The 23,423-nt window shown below is 69.2% G+C and overlaps 1 protein-coding gene across 4 annotated transcripts; it reads left to right on the top strand.

Moving 5' to 3' along the window:
- Positions 1-480: 480 nt before the first annotated feature.
- Positions 481-23,423, top strand: L1CAM (L1 cell adhesion molecule). 4 transcript variants are annotated; one of them, XM_069774260.1, is made up of 28 exons: positions 481-586; positions 3,119-3,225; positions 3,537-3,551; positions 3,926-4,031; positions 4,110-4,297; positions 4,896-5,018; positions 5,688-5,858; positions 6,579-6,690; positions 6,855-7,039; positions 7,975-8,106; positions 9,014-9,157; positions 9,809-9,920; positions 10,014-10,180; positions 11,090-11,249; positions 11,328-11,452; positions 11,708-11,809; positions 12,247-12,444; positions 12,845-12,915; positions 13,486-13,711; positions 14,327-14,445; positions 14,631-14,856; positions 15,183-15,305; positions 19,221-19,394; positions 19,649-19,771; positions 20,073-20,237; positions 21,134-21,253; positions 21,688-21,760; positions 23,162-23,423. In XM_069774260.1, exons 1-28 carry the CDS (start codon positions 537-539, stop codon positions 23,376-23,378), a joined length of 3,834 nt encoding a protein of 1,277 aa, XP_069630361.1. In that variant the 5' UTR covers positions 481-536; the 3' UTR covers positions 23,379-23,423. The 4 variants fall into 4 exon arrangements, with proteins under 4 accessions (XP_069630361.1, XP_069630360.1, XP_069630362.1 ...); XM_069774259.1 differs by having other exon boundaries at positions 21,134-21,265; XM_069774262.1 differs by lacking the exon at positions 481-586 and adding an exon at positions 669-697 and having other exon boundaries at positions 21,134-21,265.

The following is a 23,423-nucleotide window of genomic DNA, read 5'->3' as shown; positions in this document are numbered from 1 at the left end:
GGGGGTGGGCAGCTTGGGGGGGGGGGGTCCCGAGTCTATTTGGGGGGGGGGCTGCCCGGGTGTCTGGGCCCCCTGTGGGGGGGGGGGGGAAGGGGACCCCTGCCTGACGCCTGGGTGCTTGGAGGGGGGGGACACAGACACGGGGGGGGGGTTCCCATCATGCCCTGGGTGGCTGCCAGGGTCTGACTGCCGGGAAAGGGTTGTCATTACCCGGGGGGGGGGGCGGGACACTCCCCTTCCCCCCCCCCCAGTCATCCGGGGGGGCTCCCTTCCCCCTTCCCAGAGCACCCAGGCGTCTGGGGGGGGCTCAACCCCACCCTAGTGCCCCCCTCTCGGGGTCTGGACCCCCCCACTCGGGGTCTGGACCCCCCCCCCCACACACACACCCTCCGGGGGGGGGGACACCCGGGCGCCCCCCACCCCACCGCTAACTCAGGGTGTGGCCGAAGGGGGCGTGTCCGAGCGCCGGCGGGGCGGGGCCGGGAGGGGCGGTGGGCGGGGGCAGCCGGGCGGTGGGCGGGGCCTGCGGGCGGATTATGTCAGCCCCGCGGCAGCCGCAGCCCCGAGCTGGGAGCGGCGCGACCAGGTAGGGCCGGGGCTGGAGGGGGGGGATCCCCGGGGTAAGGGGGGGGACCGGGGCTGAGGGGAAGGACTGTCGGGAGGGGAGGTTTATGGGGCAGGTGGTGCTGAGGGGAAGGTGCGTCCGCGGGGGTCCCGTGGGGCTGGGGCTGAGGGGCTGCGGTTCCGTGGGGTGGGAAGCGCGGAGGGGGGTGGGGGTTGAGGTAAAGGTGGGTCTGAAGGGTCTTTACGGGGCTGGGCTGAGGTAAAGATGGGTCTATAGGGTGTGCGTGGGGCTGGGCTGAGGTAAAGATGGGTCTATAGGGTGTGCGTGGGGCTGGGCTGAGGTAAAGATGGGTCTATAGGGTGTGCGTGGGGCTGGGCTGAGGTAAAGATGGGTCTATAGGGTGTGCGTGGGGCTGGGCTGAGGTAAAGGTAGCTCTGTAGGGTCTTTATGGGGCCGGGACTGAGGTAAGCGTGGTCCTGTAGAGTGTCTGTGGGGCCGGGGCTGAGGTAAAAGTAGCCCTATAGAGGTGCTATAGGGCCAGACTGAGGTAAAGGTGATTCTATAGTGTATTTATATGGGGCTGGGCTGAGGTAAAAACGTCTCTGTGGGGCCGGGGCTCAGTGGGGAGGGGGCTCTGGGGGTCCTCCCAGAGGCGGGAAGCGCTGAGGGGCTGCGGTTCCATGGGGCGGGAAGCGCGGAGGGGCCGAGGCTGAGGTAAAGGGGGCTCCATAGGGCCGGGGCTGAGGTAAAGGGGGCTCTATAGGGCCGGGGCTGAGGTAAAGGAGGCTCCATAGGGTGTCTGTGAGGCTGGGCTGAGGTAAAGGGGGCTCCATAGGGTGTCTGTGGGGTTGGGCTGAGGTAAAGGGGGCTCTATAGGGCTGGGGCTGAGGTAAAGGGGGCTCCATAGGGTGTCTATGGGCCTGGGCTGAGGTAAAGGGGGCTCTATAGGGCGTCTATGGGGCTGGGCTGAGGTAAAGGGGGCTCCATAGGGTGTCTGTGGGGTTGGGCTGAGGTAAAGGGAGCTCTATAGGGCGTCTATGGGGTTGGGCTGAGGTAAAGGGAGCTCTATAGGGCGTCTATGGGGTTGGGCTGAGGTAAAGGGGGCTCTATGGGGCGCCTATGGGGCTCTATGGGGCATCTATGGGGCTGGGCTGAAGTAAAGGGGGCTCTATAGGGTGTCTATGGGGCTCCTATGGGGCTGGGCTGAGGTAAAAGGGGCTCTATGGGGCTGGGCTGAGGTAAAAGGGGCTCTATGGGGCTGGGCTGAGGTAAAGGGGGTTTTATAGGGTCTCCGTGGGGCTGGGCTGAGGCAGCGGGGTGTCAGTGGGGCCGGGGCTCTATGGGAGGGAGCTCTGTGGGACTGGGCTGAGGGAAAAGGGGATCCTATGGGGGGGTCTGAGGGGCCGGGGCTGTGTGGGGAGGGGGTTTAGGGGGTCTCGGTGGGGCTGAAGCCAAGCGGAGAGGGGGGGTTAGGGCGTCTCTGTGGGGCCAGTTGCCTCTGGGTGGGGGTCTCTGCCGTCCACTGTGGGGCTCTATGGGACCAGGAGGGGCTCCATGGGGTCTCTGTGGGGCTTGGGGGCTCTATAGGGTCTCTGTGGGGCTGGGGGGGGGTCTATAGGATCTCCATGGGGTCCCTATGGGGACTGGGACTGCTGGGAAGGGCTCTGTAGGGTCTCCATAGGGTCCCTAAGAGTCCGGGGGGTCTGGGGGGGGGTCTCCATAGGATCCCAGCCCCTGTCCAACAGATGGGTGGGGCCGGGGGGGGGGGGAATACACACGACGTAACCGGCCCCGACAGCTCCCCCCGGCCCTGCCAACCCACGGCTGCCCCCCCCGCCGCCGTGACGACCCCTGAGTCCAGTGGGGTTGGGGTTGGGGGGGGGGGGGGGACACGCCTGGGTGTCCGTCTGTCGTGTCGTGTCCGTCCGTCCGTCCCCCCCCGGTCATTTCCCTACAGGTGCCACGATCTCGCCCCTCCCCCCACCTGCAGCACCCGGACGCCTGTGTCCATCGTGGGGGGGGGGGGGTGTCGTGGGGGGGGGGTCCGGTCCCTTTCTGTGGGTGTGGGGAGCCTGGATCCGAGTGGGGGGGGGATGGTTGCCCGATTCCTCCCGCCCCCCCCCCAAGGAATGTGGGGTCAACAAGGGACCCTTGTTCCCGCCGGGGCCGCCCCCGCTTCCGCGCCGGGGCCCTCCCCGGGGGGGGGGCGTGGGGAGGAGGAGGAGGGGGGGGGGGGCTGGACTTCGGGCCCCTCCCGTGGGAGGGAGCTGTCCCACACGCGTGGGTCCTCTGTCCAGGGTGCTGATAAGGGGGGGGGTGGCTGGGTCCCGAGCCAAGGTGACAGGTTCCCTCATTAGCCGTTGCCACGGTAACGGGCGCATCCGTGGGGGGGGGGGGGCGGGGGAGGGGAGGCGGTGGCCGCCACACAATAGAGCTGGGGAGGGGGCTGGGGGGGGTCCCAGGTGTCTGGGTTCCCCCCCAAGGGGTGGGGTCGCTCCCCCGAGGTTGGGGTCCCCCGGGTCACCTCGTCGTCGTCCCCCCCCCCTCCTCCAGGCCCCCGCTGCCGCCGGCCCCGGCCATGGCGCTGCCCCGGGGGCTCGGCCTCCTCTTGCTGTTGGCGCTGGGGGGGCCCGGCGTCGCCATCATCATCCCCCCGGAGTGTGAGTGAGGCGTGGGGGGGGGGGGGTCGTACACTGGGGGGGGCGTGAGGGGGGGGCTTGCACGCTTGCACGAGGGCTGCTTGCGCCTTTGCACGAGGACCCCTCGCACGAAGGACCCTTCGCACGCTTGCCCCCCCCTCGCATGAGCGCTCCTTGCACGCTCGCCCCTCTCACACGAGGACCCCCCTCGCACGTTCACCTCTCCCGCCTCACACGGCTGCTCATGAGGGTCCTGTGGCCCCGCACGCTCCGGGGGGGAGCCCCCTGCTCACTGCTGTGTTTCTCCCCCCTCTGCTCCCGGGACGGTGCAGACGGTCTGCACGAGCGTGAGTCTGGGGGGGGGGGTCTGGGGTCCCTGGGGGGTGTGTCTTGGGGGGCCTCTGGGTGGCTCTGGGGACCCTGGAGTCTCTGTGGGGCCTGGGGAGGCTCCCTGGGGTCTCCGGGGGGGGTCCCTATAGGGCCCCTGAGGTGCCTATGGGGGTCCCTTGGGGGTGCCAGCGTGGTCTGTTGGGGGTCTGGGGTCTCCAAGTGTCTTTGGGGGCTCCTGTGGGCCCTCACAGGGTCTCTATGGGTCTGGGGAAGGGCCTCGGGGGGGGTCCTGAGGGCCTTATGGGATCCCTGGTGGTCCTGGGGGAGTCTTGGGGGTGCCTGGGCTGTCCCCGGGGGTCCCACCCGCTGACACACCCCCCTCTCCCCACAGTCCTGCAGCCCCCCGAACTGACGGAGCAGCCCCCGGAGCAGCTCGTTGTCTTCCCCAGCGATGATGTCGTCCTCAAGTGCACTGCCACCGGCAACCCCCCCATCCAGTGAGTGTCCCCCCTCGTCTCCCCGTGCCCCCCCCCGTGTCCCCCCCCCTGCAGTGACGGTGACCCCCCTGCCCGCAGGTACCGTTGGACGCGGGAGGACCAGCCCTTCGTCCCCGAGGACCACCCGGGGGTGACGGTGACCCCCGGCACGGGGACGCTGGTCATCAACGCCAGCCTGGCCGGCCGCCTGCAGGGCCGGTACCGCTGCTTCGCCGCCAATGCCCTGGGCACCGCGCTCTCCCTTGAGGCCCGCGTCATCGCCGAGAGTGAGACGGGGACCCCGGAACCCCCAGGCACCCCAAGACCCCCCCCCGGCATCCCCCTGGGCAGCCTCCACCCCCTCCTGGGCCCCTCCAAATTCCCCCCCTGGGTGGCCCAAAAGCTGCCCCGAGGTCCCCTAAATCCCCCAAAAGCTGCCCTGGCATCCCCTGAATCCCCCAAAAGCTGCCCTGAGGTCCCCTGAATCCCCCAAAAGCTGCCCTGGCATCCCCTAAATCCCCCTGGGGTGCCCCAGAGCCCCCTAAGGGTCCCTTAAGCCCCCTCAGAGCCCAATGGGGGCCCCCTAAAATCCCCCTGGGAGCCCCCAGATCCTACAGGGTCCCCCTAGATCCCCCCCCCCCAATTTCCTTGCCACACCAGCTCACTCAAGGCCCAGACACTGGAGTCCCTGGCTAGTTTGGGTGGGGCAGGAAAAATCCCCTGGACCTGGGTGTTCCTGACTGGTTTGGGGGGGGGGAACCCCCCAGACACGGGGGTCCCAGGCTGGTTTAGGAGGGCAGGGGGAACCCCCTGGACACGGGGGTCCCTGGCTGGCTTGGGGGGTCCCCCCAGCTGCCCGTGCCCCCCAGCTGTTGTGGTCCCCAGACACGCCGCAGTGGCCCAAGGAGAAGGTGATGCCGGTGGAGGTGGAGGAGGGGGATCCCGTGGTGCTGCCCTGCGACCCCCCCAAGAGCGCCGTGCCCCCCAAGATCTACTGGCTCAACAGCCGTGAGCAACTGAGGCGGGGCTGCGGGGGGGGGCTAATTGTACACCTCTTGTACGCGGCTCCCCCCTGCAGCCCCTTATCCTCCCACCCCCCTGCACCCCCAGAATCCCCTCTGCACCCCCTTACCCCTGGAATCCCCCCTGCACCCCCAGAATCCCCTCTGCACCCCCTTACCCCTGGAATCCCCCCTGCACCCCCAGAATCCCCTCTGCACCCTGTTGCAACCCTGGGATGCCCCTACAGCCCACTGCAGCCCCTCAACACCATGGGACCCCCCCCCGATACCCCCCTGCACCCCATTGTACCCCTGGGACCCCCCCAATCACCCTGCACCCCCTCAACCTCATGGGAGCCCCCTGCAGCCCCATAACCCCCCGGACACCTGGGATCCCCCTGATTCCCCCTGCACCCCATTGCACCCCCCAACCCCATTGTGCCCCACAGCACCCCCGGGGTCCCGATACCCCTCGTCGCCCCCCCCCCCAACAGTCCCCCGGGTCCCCTTGCCCCTCACTGCACCCAGTCGCCCTCCCAACACCCCATTGCACCCCACATCCCCCTCCCAAGCCCACTGCTCCCCCGTTTCCCACTCCCTGTGCCCCCTCCGCAGGCGAGGGGGGGGCCTGGGGGCGGAGGGGACCCCCCTAACCCCCCCGTGTCGCCCCCCTCAGGCATCGTGCACATCGCACAGGACGCGCGGGTGAGCATGGGGCAGGATGGGTTCCTCTACTTCGCCAACGCGCTGGTGGGCGACAGCCACCCCGACTACATCTGCCATGCCCACTACCTGGGGCCCCGCACCATCATCCAGAAGGAACCCCTCGACCTCCGCGTGGCCCCCAGTGCGTTCGGGGGGGCCGGGACCCCCAGAGTTGCCCCCAGAGCCTCCCCACAACCCAGCTCCCCTGGGGACCCTCTAACCCCCTGAAGCCACTTTTATGGGACCCTTTCCAGGGGACCCCACCTTAAAATCCCCCCTAATACTCTCCAGCACCCATAGAACTGCTCTGTCCAGCCGAAGCCCCCCCTCAATCCATAGGGCCCCCCCCCAGAGAGGACCCCGCTTTGGGATCTCCCCCCCATCGAGCCCACAGAGCCGCCCCACCTTGAGGTCCCCCCTCAAAAAGCCCCCTGGAGACCCCCACTCCTTGGAAGGATGGTCTGCTGGGGGGGTCTCTTGGTCTATAGGGGACTCACTGGGAGTATGGGGGGGTTCTGGGTGGGGTCTGCTGGCATAGGGGTCATCCCTGGGGCTCTGGGGGGGGGTCTCTGAGTTTAGGGGGGGTCCTTGGGAGTATGGCAGGGGCTCAGGGAGAGTCCCTTGGTGAATGAGGGGGGTCCCTTGGTGAATGAGGGGGGTCCATTGGTTGAATGAGGGGGGTCCTCAGGAATATGGGGGGGATCTTGGGGCTCATGAGGAAGGTTGTTGGTATATGGGGGATTCCTGGGGCTTGGGGGGGGGTCCCTTGGAGTCCCTCAGGAGTAGGGGGGGGCCCCGGTGTTCTAAGGGGGGGCTCTGGGGGTGCCCCCCGCCCCTGCTAACCCCCTTCTCCCCCCCCCAGGTAACTCGGTGCAGTCTCGCCGTCCTCGCCTCGTGGTGCCCCAGGACCCGCAGCCCCCCCACGTCGCCCTACGGGGGGGCACCCTGGTCCTCGAGTGCATTGCTGAGGGGCTGTGAGTCTGGGGGGGGACCCTGGGGAGGAGCTGGGGGTGTCGGGGAGGTCCAGGAGGGTCCTGGAGGGTCCCTGGGGTGCTCGGGGAGGGCTGGGGGGATGCCGGGGCTGGCGTGGGGACGTGAAAGGGGGGGTCAAGGCCCCCCCACTGACGCGGACCCCCAGCCCCACGCCGGCGGTGCGGTGGCAGCGGTTGAACGGGCCCCTGCCGCGGGGCCGGGCCTCGCTGGAGAACTTCAACAAGACGCTGCGGCTGCGGGCGGTGGAGGAGGCGGACGACGGCGAGTACGAGTGCGTGGCCGAGAACAGCCAGGGCCAGGCGCGACGCAGCCACCTCGTCACCGTCGAGGGTACGGCACTGGGGACACTGGGAGGCGCTGGGGTGGGAGCTGGGAGGCGCTGGGGTGGGTGCTGGGGCGCTGGGAGGCACTGGGGTGGGTGCTGGGAGGCGCTAGGAGGCACAGAGGGGAACTGGTGGCACTGGGACGTGCTGGGGTGGTCGCAGAGGGCGCTGGGGTGGGAGCTGGGAGGTGCTAGGAGGCACAGAGGGGAACTGGTGGCACTGGGACGCACAGGGGTGGTTGTGAGGGGCACTGGGGTGGGAGCTGGGGCACTGGGAGGCACTGGTATGGGTGCTGGGAGGCGCTAGGAGGCAGAGAGGGGAACTGGTGGCACTGGGACGCACAGGGGTGGAAGCTAGGAGCACCGGGAGGCACTGGGGTGGGTGCTGGGGGCACTAGGAGGCAGTGGGATCCACTGGGATGGGCACTGGGGACGCTGGGAGACAACAGGAGGTGTTGGTGGGGGACTGGGAGCCCTGGGAGGCGCTGGGACTGGGGGCGCTGGGATCTGCTGGGGTGGGCAGTGGGAGACGGGTGACTGGGGTGGAACTGGTGGCACTGGGACGCACAGGGGTGGCTGCGGAGGGCGCTGGGGTGGGTGCTGGGAGGTGCTAGGAGGCACAGAGGGGAACTGGTGGCACTGGGACCCACAGGGGTGGAAGCTAGGAGCGCTGGGGCCCACTGGGGTGGGAGCTGGGGCACTGGGAGGCACTGGGATCCACTGGGATGGACGCTGGGAGACAACAGGAGGTGTTGGCGGGGCGCTGGGAGCCCTGGGAGGCGCTGGGACTGGGGGCGCTGGGATCTGCCGGGGCGGGCAGTGGGAGACGGGTGACTGGGGTGGGTGCTGGGAGGCCTGGGGGCAGGTCTGTGGGGTGCCGGGGGGGCATCAGCGCTGTGTGTGTTTGGGGGGGGTCCCTGACATCCCCTTGCCCCCCCTGCAGCGGCCCCGTACTGGGTGCGCCGCCCCCAGAGCGGGGTCTTCGGCCCCGGGGAGACGGCGCGGCTGGACTGCCTGGTGGAGGGCAAACCCCGGCCCCACGTCACCTGGCGCCTCAACGGGGTCCCCATCGAAGGTAGGGGGGACACCCCAGGGTCTGGGGGGGGGCCTGGAGGGGTTTTGGGGTCCCTTGGGGATTACCGGGGGGCTGGAGAGGGGGGTAGAGGCCTTTTTGGGGTGGGGTTATTGGGGGCCGGGGAGGCTGGAGGGGGTGTTGGGGTTCCCTGAGGGGTTTTGGGGGCTCTCTGGAAGATGTTGGGGTCCCTGGGGAGGATATGGGGGTTCCTGGGGAGGCAGCGGGTGTCCCTGAGGGTGGGTGGGGGTCCCCGGGAAGGTCGTGGGGGTCCCCAAGGAGGTTGTGAGGGTCCCTGGGGAGGCAGGAGGTGTCCCTGAGGGTGGGCAGGGGTCCTTGGGGATGTTGTGGGGGTCTCCAGGGAAGCTGTGGGGGTCCCCAGGGAGGCAGGAGGTGTCCCTGAGGGTGGGCAGGGGTCCCCAAGGAGGCCGCGGGGGTCCCCAGGGAGGCTGTGAGGGGCCCTGGGGAGGCAGGAGGTGTCTCTGAGGGTGGGCAGGGGTCCCCAGGGAGGCCGTGGGGGTCCCCGGGGAGGCAGGAGGTGTCCCTGAGGGTGGGTGGGGGTCCTTGGGGAGGCTGTGGGGGTCCCCAAGGAGGCCGTAGGGGTCCCCAGGGAGGCAGCGGGTGTCCCTGAGGGTGAGCAGGGGTCCCCGGGGAGGCCGTGGGGGTCACCAGGGAGGCCGTGAGGATCCTTGCGGAGGCAGGAGGTGTCCCTGAGGGTGGGCAGGGGTCCCCGGGGAGGCCGTGAGGATCCTTGCGGAGGCAGGAGGTGTCCCTGAGGGTGGGTGGGGGTCCTTGGGGAGGCCGTAGGGGTCCCCAAGGAGGCCGTAGGGGTCCCCGGGGAGGCCGTGGGGGTCCCCGGGGAGGCAGCAGGGTCCCGCGGGTGCCCTCACCGCCCCCCGCCCCGTTGCAGAGGTGCCGGGGTCCAGCCGCCGCGCGGTGCGGGAGGGGGCGCTGGTGCTGTCCCGCCTGGAGCCCAACGACACGCTGGTGGCCCAGTGCGAGGCCCACAACCGCCACGGGCGCCTGCTGGCCAACGCCTTCGTCTACGTCGTGGGTGCGTGGCGGGGGGCAAGGGCGTTGTTGTCCCGTGTCCCCCCCCCCAAAACGGGTACCCCCATCCGTCCCCGCGGCATCCCCGCGGTGACGGCGGCGTCGCCTTGGCGACGGCATCCCCGTCCCACGGTGTTCCCCCCCACCGCCGGCCGCGGATGTGGTCCCCCGATTCCACCGCATCCTCGACGGGCAACCGCATCCCCCCGCTTTGGCAACCGCATCCCCTCCCTTGGCAACCGCATCTCCGTGGCAACCGGGTCTCCCCCAGCAACCGTCCCCATGGCAACCCCTGCCGTTGCCACGGCAACAGGGCAAACAGGACCCTCGCCGTGGCAACCCAGCCTGGAGACGGTTGCCGCGCAACCGGCCTTATCAATCGCTGTTCCCGCGGCGACCATGTTGCCACGGCGATGGCGACTGGGGGTACCCGTTGCCATGACGATGGCGACTGGGGGTACCCGTTGCCATGGCCATGACCGTCTCTACGGCGACTGGGGGTACCCATTGCCATGGCGATGACCGTCTCTACAGCAACCGGGCGTCCCCGTTGCCATGGCGATGGCTACATGGCCTTGATGTCCCGGGAGGGGAGTGGTAGGTTTTGGGGGGGGGTCCAGACATTCCGTTCACTGCCCTGTACCCCCCCCCCCAGAGCTGCCGGTGAAGATCCTGACGCCGGATGAGACGCCGTACGCCGTGGTGGAGAACCAGACGGCGTTCCTGCACTGCCGGGCCTTCGGGGCCCCCGCGCCCACCGTCGAGTGGTGAGAGACCCTCCCCGGGACCCCTCCCAGACCCCCACTCCCCTCCCTGAGACCCCCGGTGTCCCCCCCGCTGATGCTTTGCCCCCTCCCCAGGCTGACCCCGGGGCTGGAGCCGGCCCTGCAGGATGACCGGGCCTTCGTCTTCACCAACGGGACCCTGCGGCTGGGCCCAGCGGCGCGGGGGGACGGGGGTCCCTTCACTTGCCGGGCCCACAACGCCCACAGCAACGCCAGCGTCGTCGCCCACCTCGACGTCAAAGGTACCGGGACCCCCGGGGACCCGCCCCCCGCGACGGCTCACGTTACCCAGTGACCCCCCAGGATGTCCCTTATTCCCCTGGAGAACCTTTGGGATCCCCAAATCCTTCCAGGGACCCCTCGGAGCCCCCCAGGGACCCCTCAGAGCCCCCCCAGGGACCCCCGAATCCTTCCTGGGACCTCACAGAGCTCTCCAGTCTCCCCCAGATCCTTCCCAGCACCCCCCAGAGCTTCCCAGGACCCCTAAATCCTTCCTGGGATCCACCAGAGTCTTCCTGGGACACCCCAAGCACTCCTGTGCCTCCCAAATCCTTCCTGAGAGCCCTCCAAAGCCTCTCCAGGGCCCCCCCATGTCTTTCCTGGCGCCACCAAGGGCCCTCCAGGGGCCCCCAAATCGTTCCTAGGATCCTCCAGTGTCCCCCCAAGTCTTTTCGGGGATCCCCTAGAGCCTCATAGAACCCCCCAAATCCTTCCTGGGATCCTCCAGTGCCCCCCCAAGTCTTTTCGGGGATCCCCTAGAGCCTCATAGAACCCCCCACATCCTTCCTGGGATCCTCCAGTGCCCCCCCAAGTCTTTTTGGGGATCCCCGAGAGCCTCATAGAACCCCCCAAATCCTTCCTGGGATCCTCCAGTGCCCCCCCAAGTCTTTTTGGGGATCCCCGAGAGCGTCATAGAACCCCCCAGATCCTTCCTGGGATCCCCGAGAGCCCTCCTGTGCCCCCCAAATCCTTCCTGAGACTCCTATATCCTTACAGGGACCCCCCCCAAGCCCTCCCAGATCCATCCTGGGACCCTCAGAGCCCCTTCAGTTCCCCCTAAATTCTTTCTGGCACCCCCAGCCCCCCACCCCCCCAAATCCTACCCAGCACCCCTCAGCCCCTCTCCGTTAACCCTTTGCTGCCCACGGCAGTGGCTACACGGATCGAGGTGCCCCCCCAGACCGTGACGGCAAAGAAAGGGGAGACGGTGACCTTCCGCTGCGTGGCCGCCTTCGACCCCGGGCTGGCCCACCACGGCCTCGAGTGGCGCCGGGACGGGCGGCTGCTGCGCGAGACGGCCGACAGCGACAAGTGAGGGGGCGAGGGGGGGGTCCTGGGGGGTCCTGTGGCCCCCCCCAGGTGGCTGACAGCACCTGCCTCTCCCCTCAGGTACTCGCTGACCGGGGACACCCTGACGGTGGCCGGAGTGGACTACGCTGACCAGGGGAGTTTCTCCTGCCGCGCCTGGACCCTCCTGGATGCTGTCGAGGCCGAAGCGCAGCTCCGCGTTGTGGGTGAGCCCCCCCCCCCCCCCATCTCAAATCCCGGGGGACACACACGTGGGACCCTGCTGTGGGGGCCCCCCAAATCCTCCCGGGGCACCACTGCACCCAGGGCTGGGTCTGCCCCAGTTCTGATCCCATTACGCCCAGTTTTGCCCCAGTTATGCCTCTGTTACCTCTGATTCTGCCCCAGAGACCCCAGTTCTGCCCCAGAGACCCCAGTTCTGCCCCACTGCCCTTCACTAACTGCCCCGGCCCCCCCTCCAGGCCGGCCGGGCCCCGTGCGGGATCTGCAGGTGGTGGAGGTGGACGAGCGCCAGGTCCGGCTCACCTGGACCCCAGGAGACGAGCACAACAGCCCCGTGGAGAGTAAGGGGGGGGCCCTGGGGGGGCGTTCTGGGGGTGTCTGTGGGGTCCTGGGGGTCTCCAGGGTGGGACTGGGGGGAAATCAGGGGGACCTAGGGTGTCTGGGGGGGGGCTATGGGGAGGTCAGGAGGTGTCAGGGGTATGTTCAGGGCTGTTGGGAGCTGATGGGGTCCTGGAGGGGGTCCTGGGGGGCTTCAGGGGGTCCTTGGGGGGGGGATTTGGGGTGTCTGGAAGGGGGTCAGGGTGGTCTTGGGGGAGTTCAGAGGTCATGGGGGAAGCTGAGGGTTTTGGGGGGACGCGGGGGGGTTCAGGGCGTCTCCTGGTGTTGGAGGAGGGATCTGGGGTTGTTGGGGCTGGAGGAGGAGGAACGGTGGAGGTGGTGGGGATTTGGGGGTGCTGGGGAGCTTGGGGGCACCCGTAACCCCCCCACCCCCCCCCAGAGTTCGTGGTGGAGGAAGAGGAGGGCATCTTCGCGCCCGGACGCTTCGTGGAGCGGCTGACGGTGCCGGGGGACCAGCCCTGGGCCCCCCTCACCCTCTCGCCCTACGGCCGCTACCGATTCCGGGTGCTGGCGGCAAACGCCTACGGCCGGGGGGAGCCCAGCGCCCCCAGCGCCCCCATCTCCACCCCCCCCGCGGGTGAGTGCCCCCCGGGGACCCCGAAACCCCCATCTCCAGCCCCCCCCCCCGTGGGTAGGAGCCCCCCAAATCCTTCCTGGGGATCTGCAACCCCTGTCCAGTGCCCCACTGCCACCCCCTGGCAGCTAAGTGCCTCCCAGGCACCCTGGGGACCCCAAAACTCCTTTGCTGCCCCCCCCAGTGAAGACCCCCCCCTATCAAATGCTCCTGGGGACCATGAACCCCCCCAAAGGGACCTCAAATCCCTCCCCAAGGGACCCCAAACCCTACTCCTGCATTCCCATATCCCACATCCAACTGGTACCGACCACCCAAAATGGGTTGGGGGGTGTCTCTGCCCCCCGCAAAGGGTCTGTGGGTATTTGGGGGGGGGTCTCTGAGTTTCTCTCCACCCCCCCAGCCCCCGAGCGCAACCCTGGGGGGGTCAAGGGTGAAGGCAACGAGACCAACAACCTGGTCATCACCTGGCAGGTACCGGGGACCCGGGCGTCCTGGAAAAGGGGGGGGGGGGGTCTGTGGGGAGCCAGAGGGACTGGGGATCCCAGCTTGGGGGGGCTGGGGGACCCCAGTGAGGGTTTCTGGGGATCGGGGGGGGGGAGCTGGGGCAGGTTTGGGAGGGGTGGGAAGGTATGGGGCAGGTTTGGGGGGGGCTTGGGGCAAGTTTGGGGGTGGCTCCCTTTGTCTAAGGGCAAGCTTGAGGGGCTCTGGGGGGCCTCAGGGAAGGCTTGGGGGGCTCTGGGGTGCTTGGGGCAGGTTTGGGGGGGTCAGGGGGGCGTGGGGTGGGTCCCTTCAGTGTGGGGCAGGTTTGGGGGGGGGGTCAGAGGGGCCTAGAGCAAGTTGAGGGGGGGTCCCTCTGTCTCGGGTCACGTTCTGGGGGATGTGGGGCAGGTTTGGGGGGCATCCTTCTACCCTGAGGGAGTTTGGGGAGCTCAGAGGGAGCTCGGGGGGGTCTCTCCAGGCCGGGGCGTGTTTGGGGGGACCTGGGGGGGGGGGTGTGGATTTGGGGGTTCGGGGTGGGGGGCGCTGAGGCCCTGCCCGCAGCCGCTGGCGCCGGGGGAGTGGAACGCGGCCGAGGTGCGGTACCGGGTGCAGTGGCGGGCGCTGGAGCCGGCGGTGGGCCGCTGGCGTGAGGAGACGGTGGGGGGCCCCCCCGTCGTGGTGGGGGGCACCCCGACCTTCAGCCCCTACGAGATCCGGGTGCAGGCGGTCAACGACGCTGGGAAGGGCCCTGAGCCCGCCATCATCGTCGGTTACTCGGGAGAAGACCGTGAGTCGGGCCCCCCCAAAAAAATCCTTGTGTGGGGTGGGGTGGGCAGTTGTGGGGGCAGAGAGACCCTCGAGGGGGATGACCCCAAATTTAGGGGTGCTGGGAGACCCCAAGGTAGGGGCACCCTCTGTCTGGGGGTGCTGAGAAACAGCAAGGTGGGGAGACCCCAAATTTGGGGGTGCTGGGAGACCCCAAGGTAGGGGCACCCTCTGTCTGGGGGTGCTGAGAAACAGCAAGGTGGGGAGACCCCAAATCTGGGGGTGCTGGGAGACCCCAGGGTGGGATTTCCCAGTTCGGGGGGGGATGGAGAGACCCTGGCGGGGTGTGGGGGGGTGAGTGTCACATTAAGGGGGTGCTGAGACACCCCAGGGTGGGGGGACCCCGGATCTGGGCTGCAGAGAGTCATGGAAAGGGGGAGACCCAGATCTGGGGGTGCATTTTGGGGGGGCATCTCTGGGAATACCCTGTATCAAAGGGGTCGGAGGGTCTTCGTTTTGGGGGGACCCTCTATCTGGAGATGTCTCAGGGATGCCCACGTTGGGGGTCTTCGGAGGCTTCACAGCCCCCCCAACCCGTGTGTGTGGGTCTGGGGGCTCACACTGCTGCCCCCCCCAGTGCCGCTGGCGTACCCCGAAAACGTGGGGGTGGAAATCCTGAACAGCACCAGCGTGCGGGTGCGCTGGAGCCTGGCGGGGACCCCCCAAGACCTGCGCGGGCACCTCCGGGGATTTCGGGTAAGGGGGAGCGCTGGGGGGGGGTGGCGAATAGGGGAGGGGACTTGGGGGGGGCTGCCGGGGATGGGGATGTGGGGGTACGGGGATATTTGGGGGGCTCCATGGGCTGGGAGGTATGGGGGGTAGTTTGGGGGGCACCGAGGCAGCTTGGGGGGGGTCCCCACTGCCTGATGTGCCCCCCCCAGGTGCTGTACTGGCGTGAGGGCTGGGTGGGGGAGCGGGCACGCCGACAGGCGCCCCTCGCCCCCCCTGGGGGGCACCCCAGGGTGCTGACGGTGCCCGGCGAGGCCAGCGGGGTGCTGCTGGCGGGGCTGCGCCCCTGGAGCCGCTACCGCCTCCAGGTCGTCGTCTTCAACGGGCGGGGGGACGGCCCCCCCAGCGACGAGATCCGCTTCGACACCCCCGAGGGAGGTAAGGCCCCCCTCCCGGGGACCCCCACGCCTCCCCCAGGCCCCCGAAATCTGTCCTAGGGACCCCAGGGACCCCCACCCCTGTGCTGGGGACCCCTAAAATCCTCTGAGCCCCCCCCCCAGCTGCCCCTGAGAGCCCTTAACTCCATGCCGGGGACCCCAACCCTGCCCAGGAGACCCCCAACACCCTCCTGGTTTCCCGTTGTCCCCTCTGCCCATTTTGGGGGATCCCCTCTGTCCCCTGGGGGGGGTCCCCACACTCCCTGGGGGGGGGACCCCCGCTTTGGAGGTTCGGGGGTCCCTGATGGTGTGTGTGTGTCCCCCCAGTGCCGGGCCCCCCCGAGGAGCTGCATGTGGAGCGCGTGGGCGAGACGACCCTGGCCCTGGAGTGGAAGCGCCCGCAGCACCCCAACGGCATCCTCACCGGCTACCTGCTCCAGTACCGCCAGGGTCCGCTGCTGGGGGCACTGGGGGGCACTGGGAGGGGGGGCTGGGTGCACAGGGCAGGCTCTAGGGGTACTGGGAGCACTGGGAGGGGATACTGGGACTGCTAGAGGGTACTGGGAGCACTAGGAGGAGGGTCTGGGAGCACAGGGCAGGCTCTAGGGGTGCTGGGAGGGGATACTGGGAGTGCTAGGGAGCACTGGGAGCACTGGGAGGGGGGTCTGGGCGCACAGGGCAGGCTCTAGGGGTGCTGGGAGGGGATACTGGGAGTGCTAGGGGGCACTGGGAGCACTGGGAGGGGGGTCTGGGCGCACAGGGCAGGCTCTAGGGGTGCTGGGAGGGGATACTGGGACTGCTAGGGGGCACTGGGAGCACTGGGAGGGGGGTCTGGGCGCACAGGGCAGGCTCTAGGGGTGCTGGGAGGGGATACTGGGAGTGCTAGGGGGCACTGGGAGCACTGGGAGGGAGGTCTGGGAGCACAGGGCAGGCTCTAGGGGTGCTGGGAGGGGATACTGGGAGTGCTAGGGAGCACTGGGAGCACTGGGAGGGGGGTCTGGGCGCACAGGGCAGGCTCTAGGGGTGCTGGGAGGGGATACTGGGAGTGCTAGGGGGCACTGGGAGCACTGGGAGGGGGGTCTGGGCGCACAGGGCAGGCTCTAGGGGTGCTGGGAGGGGATACTGGGACTGCTAGGGGGCACTGGGAGCACTGGGAGGGGGGTCTGGGCGCACAGGACAGGCTCTAGGGGTGCTGGGAGGGGATACTGGGAGTGCTAGGGGGCACTGGGAGCACTGGGAGGGAGGTCTGGGCGCACAGGGCAGGCTCTAGGGGTGCTGGGAGGGGATGCTGGGAGTGCTAGGGGGCACTGGGAGCACTGGGAGGGGGGTCTGGGTGCACAGGGCAGGCTCTAGGGGTGCTGGGAGGGGATACTGGGAGTGCTAGGGGCCACTGGGAGCACTGGGAGGGGGGTCTGGGCGCACAGGGCAGGCTCTAGGGGTGCTGGGAGGGGATACTGGGACTGCTAGGGGGCACTGGGAGCACTGGGAGGGGGGTCTGGGCGCACAGGGCAGGCTCTAGGGGTGCTGGGAGGGGATACTGGGACTGCTAGGGGGCACTGGGAGCACTGGGAGGGGGGTCTGGGCGCACAGGGCAGGCTCTAGGGGTGCTGGGAGGGGATACTGGGAGTGCTAGGGGGCACTGGGAGCACTGGGAGGGAGGTCTGGGCGCACAGGACAGGCTCTAGGGGTGCTGGGAGGGGATGCTGGGAGTGCTAGGGGGCACTGGGAGCACTGGGAGGGGGGTCTGGGTGCACAGGGCAGGCTCTAGGGGTGCTGGGAGGGGATACTGGGAGTGCTAGGGGCCACTGGGAGCACTGGGAGGGGGGTCTGGGCGCACAGGGCAGGCTCTAGGGGTGCTGGGAGGGGATACTGGGAGTGCTAGGGGGCACTGGGAGCACTGGGAGGGGGGTCTGGGCGCACAGGGCAGGCTCTAGGGGTGCTGGGAGGGGATACTGGGAGTGCTAGGGAGCACTGGGAGCACTGGGAGGGGGGTCTGGGCGCACAGGGCAGGCTCTAGGGGTGCTGGGAGGGGATACTGGGAGTGCTAGGGGGCACTGGGAGCACTGGGAGGGGGGTCTGGGCGCACAGGGCAGGCTCTAGGGGTGCTGGGAGGGGATACTGGGACTGCTAGGGGGCACTGGGAGCACTGGGAGGGGGGTCTGGGCGCACAGGGCAGGCTCTAGGGGTGCTGGGAGGGGATACTGGGAGTGCTAGGGGGCACTGGGAGCACTGGGAGGGAGGTCTGGGCGCACAGGGCAGGCTCTAGGGGTGCTGGGAGGGGATGCTGGGAGTGCTAGGGGGCACTGGGAGCACTGGGAGGGGGGTCTGGGTGCACAGGGCAGGCTCTAGGGGTGCTGGGAGGGGATACTGGGAGTGCTAGGGGCCACTGGGAGCACTGGGAGGGGGGTCTGGGCGCACAGGGCAGGCTCTAGGGGTGCTGGGAGGGGATACTGGGACTGCTAGGGGGCACTGGGAGCACTGGGAGGGGGGTCTGGGCGCACAGGGCAGGCTCTAGGGGTGCTGGGAGGGGATACTGGGACTGCTAGGGGGCACTGGGAGCACTGGGAGGGGGGTCTGGGCGCACAGGGCAGGCTCTAGGGGTGCTGGGAGGGGATACTGGGAGTGCTAGGGGGCACTGGGAGCACTGGGAGGGAGGTCTGGGCGCACAGGACAGGCTCTAGGGGTGCTGGGAGGGGATGCTGGGAGTGCTAGGGGGCACTGGGAGCACTGGGAGGGGGGTCTGGGTGCACAGGGCAGGCTCTAGGGGTGCTGGGAGGGGATACTGGGAGTGCTAGGGAGCACTGGGAGCACTGGGAGGGGGGTCTGGGCGCACAGGGCAGGCTCTAGGGGTGCTGGGAGGGGATACTGGGAGTGCTAGGGGGCACTGGGAGCACTGGGAGGGGGGTCTGGGCGCACAGGGCAGGCTCTAGGGGTGCTGGGAGGGGATACTGGGAGTGCTAGGGAGCACTGGGAGCACTGGGTGGGGGTCTGGGCGCACAGGGCAGGCTCTAGGGGTGCTGGGAGGGGATACTGGGAGTGCTAGGGGGCACTGGGAGCACTGGGAGGGGGGTCTGGGCGCACAGGGCAGGCTCTAGGGGTGCTGGGAGGGGATACTGGGACTGCTAGGGGGCACTGGGAGCACTGGGAGGGGGGTCTGGGCGCACAGGGCAGGCTCTAGGGGTGCTGGGAGGGGATACTGGGAGTGCTAGGGGGCACTGGGAGCACTGGGAGGGAGGTCTGGGCGCACAGGGCAGGCTCTAGGGGTGCTGGGAGGGGATGCTGGGAGTGCTAGGGGGCACTGGGAGCACTGGGAGGGGGGTCTGGGTGCACAGGGCAGGCTCTAGGGGTGCTGGGAGGGGATACTGGGAGTGCTAGGGGCCACTGGGAGCACTGGGAGGGGGGTCTGGGCGCACAGGGCAGGCTCTAGGGGTGCTGGGAGGGGATACTGGGACTGCTAGGGGGCACTGGGAGCACTGGGAGGGGGGTCTGGGCGCACAGGGCAGGCTCTAGGGGTGCTGGGAGGGGATACTGGGACTGCTAGGGGGCACTGGGAGCACTGGGAGGGGGGTCTGGGCGCACAGGGCAGGCTCTAGGGGTGCTGGGAGGGGATACTGGGAGTGCTAGGGGGCACTGGGAGCACTGGGAGGGAGGTCTGGGCGCACAGGACAGGCTCTAGGGGTGCTGGGAGGGGATGCTGGGAGTGCTAGGGGGCACTGGGAGCACTGGGAGGGGGGTCTGGGCGCACAGGGCAGGCTCTAGGGGTGCTGGGAGGGGATACTGGGAGTGCTAGGGGCCACTGGGAGCACTGGGAGGGGGGTCTGGGCGCACAGGGCAGGCTCTAGGGGTGCTGGGAGGGGATACTGGGAGTGCTAGGGGGCACTGGGTGCACTGGGAGGGGGGTCTGGGCGCACAGGGCAGGCTCTAGGGGTGCTGGGAGGGGTACTGGGAGCACTGGGAGGGGATACTGGGACGGCTAGGGGCCACTGGGAGCAGGGAGGGGGGCACTGGGCGTGCTGGGTGAGCTACTGGGAGCACTGGGTGGCGACTAAGAGCATTGGGAGGGGGTACTGGCAGGACTGGGGGGATTCTGGGGGGGATTTGGGGATTCCGGGGGGGATTTGGAGATTCTGGGGGGGTATGTGTGGGTCTGGGGGTGTGCGGAGGTTTGGGGGGGGCCTTCAGGGGAGGTCGGGGGGGGAATGGGGGTTACGGGTGGGAGTGGGGGGGCTTTGGAAGAGACTTTGGGGGTCTCGGGGGGCAGGTGGGAGTTTGGAGGGGCAGGGGGGGTATTTGGGAGGCGTTGGTGGGGGTTACGTGGGGTATTTGGGGAGGGGGGGGTCGTTACTGATGCTGCCCCCCCTGCAGTGAACCAGACGGAGGGGGGGCTGCCCTACGAGATCTCCTTCCCCCCCGGGACCCTCAACACCACCCTGCGGCGTTTGGCCCCCCGCGGCCGCTACCGCTTCGCCCTGCGCGCCCTCACCCGCCTGGGACCCGGTCCGGCCCTGCTGCGTCAGGGCAGCCTGCTCCCCGAACCCGGTGGGTAAAAAAAAAAAAACCCCCCACGGTGGGGGTGAGACCCCCGGGGACCCCCCCCCCAAAAAAAATAAAACCACCACGGGGCGGGGAGGATGAAATTATGATCCTGGGGACCCCAAAAACGGGGAGGTCCAAGATTCCGAGATGGCCGTTATCGACCCCCGGCTGCACGCGGGGGTCTGGCGAAATGGCGGGGGGACGGAGGGGGACCCCCACCCAAATTTTCACTGACCCCGTGTGCCCCCCCCCCCCAGTGCTGCCGGTTTTGGGGAGCGTGAAGGTGGGCGAGGTGGGGGAGGACTTCACCGTCCTGCAGTGGACCCTCGCCCACCCCCAGGCCAACATCGAGTTCGAGGTCCAGTACATGAGCAAAACCAGTAAGGGCGGCCTACTGGGACTGGGGGTGTTTGGGGGGGGCGGGCGGGTGGGTTCGGGTGGTCCTCGGGCAGCGGTTGTGGGGTGAGGGGGGGGTTTGGGTGGTCCTCGGGCTGTGGGGTGAGGGGGGGGGTCCCGCAGGGGGTTTGGGGGAGCCACCAGGTGCGTTTTTTTTTGGGGGAGCAACGGGGCTTGGGGTGTCCTAGGAAAAGAGGGGGTGCGGGGGGGTCTCTCGGGGGGAGGTGGGGGGTATCTCCCCGCTCTCCGTGACCCCCCCAAACCCCCCCCCCCCCCCCCCCGCAGCGGAGGAGACCTGGCGCACCTCGGGGCACGCCAACTCCTCGCTGGGGCTGTACCGCCTGGGGGACCTGCGCCCCGGCACCTCCTACCGCGTCCAGTTCGTGGGGCGCAACCACTCGGGCGAACGCGTGGCCTTCTGGGAGAGCGAGGTGCAGACCAACGGCACGCGTGAGTGCCCCCCCGCACCCCCCCAAAACCGCCCACGCCTGCTCGCGGACCCCCCGGGCACGCTTTTATCCCCCTACCCGGGTAGCCTTGAAACCGACACTGCCGCCCCGGGGTGCCCCGAAACCGACACTGCCGCCCTGGGGACACACGAAACTGACACTGCCACCCTGGGGACACACGAAACCGACACTGCCACCCCGGGGGACCCATGAAACTGACACTGCCACCCCGGGGGACCCACGAAACTGACACTGCCACCCAGGGGACCCACGAAACCGACACTGCCACCCCGGGGGACCCACGAAACTGACACTGCCACCCTGGGGACACACGAAACCGACACTGCCACCCCGGGGGACCCATGAAACCGACACTGCCACCCCGGGGGACCCACGAAACTGACAAGGCCACCCTGGGGACCCACAAAACCGACACTGCCGCCCCGGGGTGCCCCGAAACCGACACTGCCGCCCTGGGGGACCCATGAAACCGACACTGCCACCCTGGGGTCCTCTGAAACTGACACTGCCGCCCTGGGGACACACGAAACCGACACTGCCGCCCCGGGGACACATGAAACCACCTTGTTCCCCCGCCGAGGGGACCCCCGAGACCACCCCCAGCCATGCCGGGGTACCTTGAAACCCCCTTTTCTCCCTAAGGCGACCCCTCGAACCCCTCCAGCTGCCTCAGGGCACCTCGAAACCCCCTCCCCTTTTATCCCCATGGGGACTCCTGAAACCCCCCCTAGCTGTTTCACGCCCCCTTAAAACCCCCCCGATCCCTCCCCAAGTGCCCGGGGGATCCCCCAAAACTGCTCCCTCCCCAGCCCAGGCCCCTCGGGGAGGGTGCTTGGGGGGGGGTGTCCCCAAAACTGGCTCCCCCCCCCCATCCAGTGGTGCCGAGCCCCGCGGGCGGCTTCGCCACCGAGGGCTGGTTCATCGGCTTCGTCAGCGCCGTGGTGCTGCTGCTCCTCATCCTCCTCATCCTCTGCTTCATCAAACGCAGCAAGGGGGGCAAGTATTCGGGTGAGCCCAGAGCCCCCCCACACCCACCCACCCCCCCACGGACCCCCCCCCCAAACCCCTCCGGGCCCCCTTGGGACCCCGCAGCCTCCTGTGGTACGCCCTGGGGGTTACAGAGGGGTTCCTCGAGGGTTTTGGGGGTCCCTAAGTTATTGGGGGGGGGGTCCCCAAGGCTTAGGGGAGGGGGAGCCTAATTTGTGGGAGGGGTCCGGGGGGGGGGCTATTTTGTGGGAGGGGGCAGTGGGAGGCTTGGGGGGGGACACGCGCACAACTGGGGAGGGCTCCAAGGCTTTAGGGGGGGCCCTGGGGGGGGTCCCCAAGGCTTGAGGGAGGTCGGGGGGGTCCTGAGAGCTGGGGGAGGGTCTTGGGGGGGACCCCGACCCCCCCACACCCCCCCAAACCGAGCCGTTTCCCCCCCCCCCCAGTGAAGGACAAGGAGGACACGCAGGTGGACTCGGAGGCCCGGCCCATGAAGGACGAGACCTTCGGGGAGTACAGGTGAGGGGCGGGGACATGCAAAGCAGCCGCCGGGAGGGCGGGGCCTCTCCGACTGGGGGCGGGGCCTCTCCGACTGCGAACGGGGCCTCTCCGAGTGGGGGGCGGGGCCTCTCCGAGTGGGTGGGCGGGGCCTCTCCGAGTGGATGGGCGGGGTCTCTCCGAGTGGAGGGCGGGGCTTAGCGCAGCGGGCGGGGCTTAGCGCAGCAGGCGGGGCTTAGCGCAGCGGGCGGGGCCACCAGAGCTGCCGGGCGCCCTCTGCTGCCCCCCCGACCTGCCCCCTCCCTTCCCTATATGCCCCCCCCCCCCCGCTAATTGCCCCCCTCTCACTAATTGCTCGCCTCCTCGTTAACTGCCCCCCTCCCCTCCGCTTTCGCCCTCCGTCTCTCCCTGCTGCTGCCTTGGCTAACGCAGGTCCCTGGAGAGGTAAGGGGGGGCTGGGGGGGTCAGCGCACCCCTGGGGGGGGCTGCTGTGTGCCTGGGGTCCCTCAGGGGGGTGGGGAGACACTGTGGGACCCACGGGGCGTGGGGCAGGGCGGGGCAGGCGGGTGGGGTCTTCCTAGAAAGGGCGGGGTCCTCGTGCACGTGTCGTCGTTGTCCCCACCCCGCCCCGTCCCAACATCCCCCTGGTCGGTGGCGGTGACGGTGGCGGTTGCGGTGACGGTGGTGACGGCGGTTGGGTGGCGATGGTGGCGACGGTGGTCGGGTGGCGATGGTGGTGATGATGGTGATGGCGGTTGGGTGGCGATGGTGGTGACGGTGGTTGGCTGGTGATGGTGGCGATGATGACGGTGACGGTGGTTGGGTGGCGATAGTGGCGATGATGATGGTGATGGTGGTTGGGTGGCGATGGTGGTGGCGATGACGGTGACGGTGGTCGGGTGGTGATGGTGGTGTTGACGGTGGTCGGGTGGCGATGATGGTGGCGATGGCGGTTGGGTGGCGATGGTGATGATGACGGTGACGGCGGTCGGGTGGCGACGGTGGCGATGATGACGGTGACGGTGGTCGGGTGGTGATGGTGGCGACGGCGGTTGGGTGGCGACGGTGGCGACGATGCCGGCGACGGCGGTCGGGTGGCGATGGCGATGATGACGGTGACGGCGGTCGGGTGGCGACAGTGGCGATGATGATGGTGACGGTGGTCGGGTGGTGATGGTGGCGACGGCGGTCGGGTGGCGACGGTGGCGACGATGCCGGCGACGGCGGTCGGGTGGCGATGGCGATGATGACGGTGACGGCGGTCGGGTGGCGACGGTGGTGATGATGGTGGCGACGGCGGTTGGGTGGCGATGGTGGTGGTGACGGTGGTCGGGTGGTGATGATGCCGGCGACGGCGGTCGGGTGGCGGCGGCGGTCGCGGTGGCGGCGGCGGTCGCGGTGACGGTGCCGGTGCCGTTGCAGTGACGGCGAGGAGAAGGCCTCGGGCAGTTCGGGCCGGTCGCTGGGAGCCACCGGGGCGGCGCTGGGCAGCGACGACAGCCTGGCGGGCTACGGCGGCAGCGCCGACGTCCAGTTCAACGAGGACGGCTCCTTCATCGGCCAGTACAGCGGCGCCCGCGGCACCGCCGCCGGCAGCTCCGGCCCCGCCAGCCCCTCCGCCGCCCCCCCCCTCGATTAGCCGGGACACCCCCCCCCACCACCCCCAAACTGGTGGGGGGCCCTC

Source organism: Haliaeetus albicilla, chromosome 29, assembly GCF_947461875.1.
Source record: "Haliaeetus albicilla chromosome 29, bHalAlb1.1, whole genome shotgun sequence".
Classification (NCBI taxonomy): Eukaryota; Metazoa; Chordata; class Aves; order Accipitriformes; family Accipitridae; genus Haliaeetus; species Haliaeetus albicilla.
The sequence above is the reverse complement of the archived record's forward strand: the minus strand, read 5'-3'. Positions and strand labels throughout refer to the sequence as shown.

Bases quoted from the DNA above. Each gene is read 5' to 3' on its own strand.
- L1CAM (XM_069774259.1), top strand. From the start codon at position 537: ATGTCAGCCCCGCGGCAGCCGCAGCCCCGAGCTGGGAGCGGCGCGACC. The intron at 11,810-12,246 runs GTAAGGGGGGGG...ACCCCCCCCCAG, and splicing joins GCACAACAGCCCCGTGGAGA to AGTTCGTGGTGGAGGAAGAG. The intron at 21,266-21,687 runs GTGAGCCCAGAG...CCCCCCCCCCAG, and splicing joins CAAGGGGGGCAAGTATTCGG to TGAAGGACAAGGAGGACACG.